The 10,000-nt window shown below is 29.5% G+C and overlaps 1 protein-coding gene across 1 annotated transcript in view; it reads right to left on the minus strand.

Annotated features, from left to right (window-relative positions):
* Window positions 1-5,799: 5,799 nt before the first annotated feature.
* LOC145296061 (uncharacterized) overlaps window positions 5,800-10,000 on the minus strand; it is a 224,562-nt gene continuing 220,361 nt past the window's right edge. Inside the window, exons 4-5 of the mRNA XM_080142128.1 lie at window positions 8,595-8,780; window positions 5,800-7,070 (exon numbers count right to left, since the gene is read on the minus strand). Coding sequence (XP_079998254.1) covers window positions 6,754-7,070; window positions 8,595-8,780 — 503 coding nt within the window. The 3' untranslated portion in view covers window positions 5,800-6,753. The remainder of the gene's footprint in view (window positions 7,071-8,594; window positions 8,781-10,000) is intronic.

Consider the following 10,000-nt stretch of genomic DNA (forward strand, 5'->3'; position numbering starts at 1 on the left):
TATACACATATACATATATATACATATATACATATATACATGTATATGTACATATATACATATATATACATATATATACATATATATATATACACATACACATATATACACACATATATATACATATATATATATATATACATATATATATACATATATATACATATATATATATACTTGCTTTTCACTAAAAATTAAAACAGAAACCTTATTTAACACTCTTTTTTGCATATAAAGGTTAATGTGTTGTTGCATATATATACATATATACATATATATGTACATATATACATATATATACATATATATACATATATACATATACATATATACACATATATATATATACATATATATACATATATACACATATACATATATATACACACACATATATACATATATATACATATATATATGTATATATATGTATGCATATATATATACATATATACATATATATACATATATATATATATACTTGCTTTTCACTAAAAATTCAAACAGAAACCTTATTTAACTCTCTTTTTTTGCATATAAAGGTTAATGTTCTTCTGTGTTTATATGTTCTTCTCGCTTGTTTTATTTTCAATCGAATTGAACATAGGAAAAATACTTTAATCCGAATAATTGAGGTTGGTGAGAAGTAATTATTATATGTTAACATTGAAGTGTGTTTTTATTAATTTAATATAGAGCTCTATGGCAGATATTGAGTTTATAAACGAAGGACGTTTCAAAAGTAATCACACCAAATTTTTATTTCACCTAAATGCATCAGAGAGGATTAAAATTGCATTGTTATGATGACTGGACTTATGCATTCATGACTTGAAATTTTTATCTCTCTGTTGCAAATATGGACGAAATCAACCATGTGATGGACGTGCGGCAGAAGCTGAAATACGCCATTAAATTCATAGTAAGAGGGCATTGAGAATAGTGGTGACTATCTAGAAGAAAATAAAAAGAAAATTTTGAATCATGAAAGGTACCACTCCTGTCTTCGTAGTTCTTCAATGTTTTGACTTACAAACAGGAATCTTTACTTTGTAACAACTCTAGTATATATATATATATATATATATATATATATATATATATATATATATATATATATATATATATATATACAAATATATATACATATATATATATTTGTATATATATAAGTGTTTTTTAACACATTTCATTAACTGTTTGCTCATATTATAAGCTCTATTTCCTATTTGTATTATCGAGCTTTTATATCTGGGTGAGATAAGTTTATAAATATTAATTCTTTAATATTTATAATTTACTTTAATTTTACCATCTTGGATCATTTTGGTAAATTCAATTGTAATTTTCATTTTATATATACATATATATACATACGTATATATATACATATATATACATATATATACATAAATATATATACATACATATATATACACACATATATATATCTGTGTGTGTATGAGAGAGAGAGAGAGAGAGAGAGAAAGAGAGAGAGAGAGGAGTTGTACGCATAAAATATCCAAGAAATATATTATATTTGGTTGTTCAATGTGTAGACGAAACGGTCCCTAAAGTTATATGATGTTTTTTAAAAATTAATAAAGAAGTGGTTATTCGAAAACGTAATAAGGTGTATTATGCGGTAATGTACACAAATTTGTTTTTTAGTGTGCGCTGATCGGTTCAAAATTCTTATTTGTGCACGCAACGCTGTTGCCGTACGTTTATATATCGGTGCCTTTGAATTGTTCGAGATTAATAAGTTAGGTTTCACAAGCGTATAAATGGAGAAAGTGGGAGTAGGAAATAGATGAGGAGTGACGAAGTTAGGCGAGTCAAGCCAAACGAATAAAACAATCAGTTAAAACAAACTGGTGTTATCTATTCATCTATTTCGCTTATCCACACCCATTTCATCATGATAACAACTAAGATGGAATAAAAGTAATGTATATGTGTGTCTAAGGATTCAAAGTTCATGAAATACAAATGTGTCTGTGCCAGAATTATATTTTATGATTTTATGGTTTTCGGAGTTAGACATAAAGAGTTTTTAAATAGATTAATCAATATTTGATTCTGACTAGTCAATTCTTAATAATTGTTGACATGTTCTTTACAATAAAAAAATGTACCTTGCTACGATTTCTTGCTTTGTTAGTAATACAGAGACGTTCTTAAATAATTATTTAAAAGATACACCAGCTTCCGTCGTTTTTTTTACATTTATTGATCTATTTCAGCTAATATACAATATATTATGAGTGTTTATTATTCTTTTATTTGTAGAAATCATTCGCATATCATAATATTAGTTTAAAAAATTGATTTCTATAAATACCAATGTTGCATTACCACTGCGTTTCGAGCAATCTTAAACACACAAAAAATATAATCGTCCCTCCCTTGGTATATATATATATATATATATATATATATATATATATATATATATATATATATATATATATATATATATATATATATTACATAAGTCATATTGTTAGATATATTATATAAGATATCACATATATATATTATATGAGATATCACAGGTATATATTATATTATATATCACATATATATCCAGACATATTCATAACTTCAATAATGAGTAATAAAATACACATTTATCATGTTTTTTTTTGGTTAAAAAAATGGTTACAATTCCGTTGCCTTTCAATACAATGCTAACAACAAAGACCAATTTTTATTAATATTCGTTTATTTCGTACTTAATCACAGTTTGTACAAGAATCTGACAAATGTCATAAATGTTCGATAATCGCAAATAGTAATAACGCACGTTCAATGAAGTTTCCAAGAAATGTCCTTTGATTATTTTACATACTTGTTTTCAGGATTTTTGTTATTGTCCATATAAACTCCATTGTTTTGGTGCTTTTTAGATAGAGAACCAATCAGACAAACAAAGAGCGATTGCATTTTTTTTTGTTTTAAATAACTGTAAAAAGTTCTATTTAAGAAATTCGCTTTTACCACTAACAACACTTCAACGCGTTTTCGTCTAAGAACGACCTCAACTACTTTACAACAAATACTTCTAAATGACGAAAGGTCACAGTTAAAGGGAACATATTTTCATAAAATTCTTGGTGGACGTATACGACAACTAAGTTTGCGAAAAACAATTGATTAAATACACTAGTTCCACGCTATATTTTTATGATTACTTGTTTAAGCTTTATTTTCTGTGTAATTTTAACGTAAAATTATCGCTTTTTTCGATCAGCCTTTAGTCATAAATCCAGTTTCTAAATGCCTGTTCGGAATTTTAACCATTTAATGTTAAACTCAAACAGCAAATTGAAAACTACTTAAAAAATTGAACAATTATTTGGTTTATAATTAAAAAAAAATAAACTAGTGATTTTCTGTTTAAACATTTTTTAAGAAGGAGATGTGGTCCCGGTGGAGATTCACACTCACTGAACTGTAAACCTAAGATTTTGTTTGAATCTGTGATATTATCTCAAAGACAATGTCTATCACTCCCCTCCAATTCTTGAACAGAAGACGACCATCACGGCTCAAATCAGTACAGTATCAAAAGAGGAGTTGTCAAAGTTATTGATAATTTTTCACGTCATATCTAAGAGGGCTTACAATTGAAAGCTGATAAAGGAACAACACTATTGAATATTAATGATTGTACCTTTGTGAATAAGTCAGGAATCGATTGAAAATTGTTTTTACCAAATATGGTTGGATTTCAGAAAAGACTGTTTTTTTATTAACGATTTCATGTGTCGAATTATTTAGGGCCACGCTACAATTTAAATACTTTTTTTCAACACATTAAATAACAAACATTTAGAAAAGGGAATGGGAGTCGTATCCGTACACCAATTTTTTTCTGGATAAAATTTAAAAGAATAAGGAATAGTTATTTTTTAAAGTACATATAAAACAGTACTAATTTCAAAGAAAAACAACTTCAATTGCGTTTATATAGCACATTTAATACATATGATTAATATGATTAATGATACGTTTTTGTATATATTTTAATACATATGTGTTTTACTCATTATTTATAAATACATGTTAGGTTTAGTACGAAAAATTTGAACTCCATACACTTGCATGAGAGCGTTTTATTAAAAACAGTGTCATCAGTATTAATTTTCATTGACAAAATTTATATGCAGAGATTTATAAGAAAGGAACCTTACACATGTACATATATATGTAACTCATCGTTATCAAAGCATATCTGGTGAAATACGACATAGTTTTTCTTTTCATAAACTTTCTGGGAATTTTCCTCACTTGATGAGCAATTATTTTGGTATCTGCTGGTAAATTATGCATTATGGAACAGAATGATCTTATGTCAGCCACTTCTTTCTCGAGCGCTTTTGAACACATAATCGTCACCATAAAAGTTTAGAAATAGGAAAATACGCCGTATTCTATCAAACATGCTTGGATATATATATATATATATATATATATATATATATATAGATCGAAACCAATATATATATATCAATATATATATATATATATATATATATATATATATATATATATATATAAGTTTCAATATATATACATATATATATATATCGATGTCAATAGCTATATCGATGTATATATATACATATCTATACATATATATATACATGTATATATATACATGTATATATATATATCTCGATATCAACATATATATATATATATTAACATACATATATCGATATATCGATATCAATGTGTATATATCGATATCAATATATATATGTATATATATATATATATATATATATATCAATATCAATATATATATATATATATTATGGGAGAATGCTTAATTATGTATTTAACAGCGGTATTTATTTTTTGTTGATACTATACCAAAAACAAAATAAATAGTGATATAGTAGTTATGATTTTAAGCACGAAACGCAATTATGGTCGGAGTAGAAATTTCGATGTTGTCCTTTATCCAATCTACATTAGTCTGTTGACGGAGGAAAAGACAGCATCAGACTTTTTGCCAATGACAAACTTGCGTGTTGTGCGCGAAACCATATGTACTATATACCTAATCACTTTGTTTTTACTATATATATATATATATATATATATATATATATATATATATATATATATATATATACAACGATAAAATGAAAATGAACATTTTAGAATCGGAAGAGATTAGATCGAAGGCAGCAGATTTTGTACAAACCGCTCGATATTCTTAAGGATGGATAACAATAATACATAATTAAAAATTATTTTAACTATTTACTGCACTTTCACAGTAGTGTATACTTAAGCTACACATATTCGAGCTCAAACTGTTAAAAGATATATGTATTAAAGTTTGAAATTGTATACAAATGTACACAAAGCGGATGGGACAAGGATACATTACCAAAGGTCGGGACTACCGTGAAACTGCAATGAATTGTTAAAACACGCCCGTTTAATCAACTGTACTATTGCAAAGAGTAGTTCAGCTTTCCAATAGATTGCACTTCCATTTTTATCTAAGAAAAAAAACAGCAGTTTTTATTTTATTTAGAAGTCATTGTCTCTGGATATACAATTTCATACTTGTTAGAAGTAATGTCATGAGTTTTCGATGAGAACTCATTTGCCTGTAGGTAATTATAAATAGTCATATATGTTTGCATATTGTGAGTAGAACAAAGCTTCACAAGTTTCATCATTCCAACGTGTTTTTTTATGACAAAACTTTGGATATTTTTCTCTATTCAGTTGTTGCTATCGACCATATTCATCCATTGACTGTGTGTCATATTTTTGTTGCTATTTAATGTTGTCGTATTTTTGTTGCTATTTAATGTTGTCATATTTTTGTTGCTATTTAATGTTGTCGTAAATCGACTTCTAGCAACTTTTTTTTTAGTTCTTTCTTTATCGAATAGCATTTCAATTGTTTATTTACAAAAGAATATATAATAAAGTAAAAAAAGAGAGATTTCTGTGATGAGGTATTGCAACTTAATAATTATTTACATATTTTAAACTGTTTCATCATCTTTGTTGACGTCATTTTTACAACATTTCGACCGTTACAACATCCGACCTTCTTTCATGATCATTTTTTTGTAGTCGATACTTTTTTGGAAATGTTTAAATTGAAGCCTACTGTACCTACAGCCACGTGGATACAGGCGTTGTTTAAGATATATTCTAGAGTGAATTCGAATGAGACTTATGAAAGCAATGAACTCATCTGAGTTATCTAAAAGACATGAAACGCGGAATGAGAGCAATCTGTCCAAGTAAGTTAGCGCCATTTGCCCGGACTCTGCGTCTTTTGTCGCATCGTTTTTTGCTTCTGGCCCTTCTTGATTCTCTTCCAGTATTTAAGAAGCCGTCTCTGAAAAAATACCGATAATCGGGTCACAGAGAAGGTTAGAGGATAGATCGGCTGAAATGAACGGTATCAAATAAGACACGAAATACAGCTCGAAACATGTAAATGTTGTAAAATAAGAAACAGTCCAGATGCACAGGCTACAAACGGTTTAGTTCTTTTGCTACATCCTTTAATATAATCAAAACGTAACATCCTTTAATGTAATCAAAACGTTCACATCGTACACTTGATTTGGCTTAGTTTAAGACGAACTATTACACGATTCTAAATCGCTTTTGTATAGAATTATAAAAGTCATTTAATGAATCCCAGCATCGGGAACGACCTAATTATTGTCTCCTCGAAGAAGCCGAATCAACGTCTTTTTTTTATCTTTTTGCTCGGAGAATTTCGCTTGCGATTTCGTTGGTTTCGATGTTCAACGACTTTTTCGGCTTCGTTTTACTCTTCCCCTTTTGCCTGAACTTGGATTTCGATTTCGATTTATTCTTCGATTTGCCCTTCGACTTTGACTTGCTTTTCCAGCGTCGCTTGTTGTGACGTCGCTTCTTTTTGCCGCGTCGTTTTTTGTTGCCCTTACGCTTCCGACCCTTCTTGACCCTCTTCCGGTATTTACGACGTCGCTTCCGTCGCCGTATCCCGGACTTCATCCTTCTTGCTGGATCAGATCGATTTGTGGCCAAATCTGAATGAATAAAAATAAAAATAAATAAAAAAGTTGCAATTTTGAAATTATGCATCATAATAATCGATCACAATTTCTAATTTTATTTTGGCTTGAAACAAATCAAATGAAATATAAAAAAAAGTAGCAAAGTGCAACAAGTCATTTAAATTGACAGTTCGAAGAGAGATACATCTAAACTGCGTCTGAATATTTTTTCAATGCGACAGTAATTCTGGATAAAATGGATATCATCACAATTTCCCAAAAAGCATAAACAAAGACAGAAAATGTTTCTCTCCTCCAATGAGACAAAAGCGACCAAGATACAGCCTCAACTGATTTCTGTGTAGACCAGGATCTGGGTCCGGAGTGAACACCCATCCACCGAAAAGTACATCCAAATTTTGGTTGATACTTTACGCAAGAAACACGTCTGCATGCACGCTTCACTGCTAAAGCAAGGAGCAATTACTAAATTACTAAAAAAACAACAACAAAAAAACAAACAAACAAAAAATAATAACAACAGAAACCAAAAAAAAAAACAAAAACAATAGCTACCTAGCATCAAGCACTGACTTGAAATGTTTGCTCGTCGTGTAGTATCTGTTTTGACGCTACACTTAGTTTATTCTGTTTTTTATCGGTGAAATCCAGAGTGCTTCTTTTTTGGGAAGCTGGGGTTTCCACACATTTAAAATCGACCCTGGATCTAACTTTACCCTCGTGGAGAGTCAAATAAGTATGACCTACTAAAAAATGAATTAATTTTTTTTTTTATCTCTCACATAACGTTTATAATCGTGTAGAAAAATATTTAACATCAGCACGTGAACATGTCTGCGTTTACTGCACTGGCTATTATCCTCTGCTCGTTGCCTTTGTCCAAATTCGTAGCTTAGTTTTAACATTGATCTTGATGTTAATCGTGTGGTATCTGTTACTGTTATAACAAACGGATTCTCTTTCCAAACAAAACCATTTTAAAACAAGTTTTATTTTTAGATGTTACGACGGTGATTCTCCACGAAACGACGTTGCAATCCCAACTGTGAGCGCAACTGAGCCGGAAGTTCGGCTAAATGCAAAACGTTCATCAGCTGCTAAGAGCTTAAAGGAAAATCTATCTGAGAACCAGAGAAAACCAACCAACACTTTACTAGAATATATATATATATATATATATATATATATATATATATATATATATATATATATATATATATATATATATAATGTCTAATCCATTGTATATATTTTTCTGCACCTTTTAGAACTGGGTTCTTATTGTTGAGCACTTTACGTGGCGATCAAATAAGTCGATCACTTAAGCCAATGTGCGCGGATCGTGTTGTTAAAAATCACATGATCACTCTCGCCCTTATTAAATGACATTTACGCTTCATATAAATGTTAATTTCACCTACATATCGCCATCCTAATTTTAAAATAAATACGAAAGGCACAAGTATCTTGATACAACGGCAAAAGAAAAAAAGAAAAAGAAAAAATAACAAACAAAACAAAAAATGTAAAATTTACCTGCACAAGAACGCATAAGCATTTTGCATCGTCGATTTTCTGACAGTGCAGGGCAGCGATCGCCATTGTGCGAAGGCACCTGCAACACTTGTCTTTCACGCGCCTCAATTCCGTATTTGTAGCCACAAGTCTGTCCATTGCGAGAGCAAAAGTTCCAGCTGCTCCAGGAGCCGACCATACAATTCACTGATAACAACACAAAGAAAAAAACAAAATAAAATCATTAGCATCTCATACAATATTTATTAGGATTATTTACAATTCCAAAATCTTGCTTCAAATTAACACACATTTATCTCCCCTGAAGATTTTTTTCAATAAATACATAATTTAATATTTAATAAAATATGATTTCAATTGAAAAGTTCGTGAGATTCTTTTTCTACTACCAAATTTGAATAAGTTTATATTTGATTGTTGTTGTTGTTGTTATTGTTTTTTATCACTATATATCAATCCTTTTCAGATTATTTAATGCCGAATTCCGTAATTTTTTAAAAAGTTTTTTGCTTCAAGTTCTCTATATTTTCAAATATTTATTCATGATGTTTGATTCGTTTTTTTTTTTGGTTTATGGTATATCAACACATTTCGGGTTATTTAATGCTAAATCTAGTAATTTTGGAAAATGGTTTTATGCTAGAAGATCTCTATATCTTCAAATATTTATTCAATGTTGGTTTGTTTTGACTTTGCAGAACATCTTGGGTTTTGCAAAGAGAAATGAAAAACAAAACAAACAACAAACAAACAAACAATCATGTCAAAGTATTACTGTAACGTAACGTCATTTTCTATGCGTACAACGTTTGTATTAGAATTGACAGGAAGTGGAAAATCGCTAAATTGACAACATTGTTGACCGAGCATTCGTTATGACGCTAGCCTGAATATGCTGATTCGCGAATGAAGAACGGCGAACAGATGATGGTATACTGTATATCTAGGCAGCCTGAACTTGTAGCACCAGGACATATTTATATTTTGAACATCAGGAAGTTTCCTCGCTGGATTGGAACACTGAAAGCAGGCCCAAAACATTCAAATAGTGACAATGAGGCAATTCACAGTTGTGCCCCATGTGTCGCATGATTAATTCAGTTTATTGATAAATTTCCAGGCCTATTGTTTTGAATGCAAAATTGTCAAGAAAACCAAGATTGCTTTTTGTCCACTGATGCTGCAACCTTGCGGAAAATTTAAATGTAATATTCGTTTTCAGCACACCCGAAAACGTATAGAAAACAAGTTTTTTAAGGTAGGTTTTGTGTTGGTCTACGGAAACAATAAGTATCACCCCTAAAAATAATAAAAGAGCCCTCTCCAAAAAATAAGTTGCCATAAAGTAGGTGCTAATTTGACGTTAAGTTAATATAGAAATATGATCCGATACTTTTTGAAACTAT

This window comes from Euprymna scolopes, chromosome 16 (assembly GCF_053919585.1).
Source record: "Euprymna scolopes isolate OS-2025 chromosome 16, ASM5391958v1, whole genome shotgun sequence".
In the NCBI taxonomy this organism is placed as follows: Eukaryota; Metazoa; Mollusca; class Cephalopoda; order Sepiida; family Sepiolidae; genus Euprymna; species Euprymna scolopes.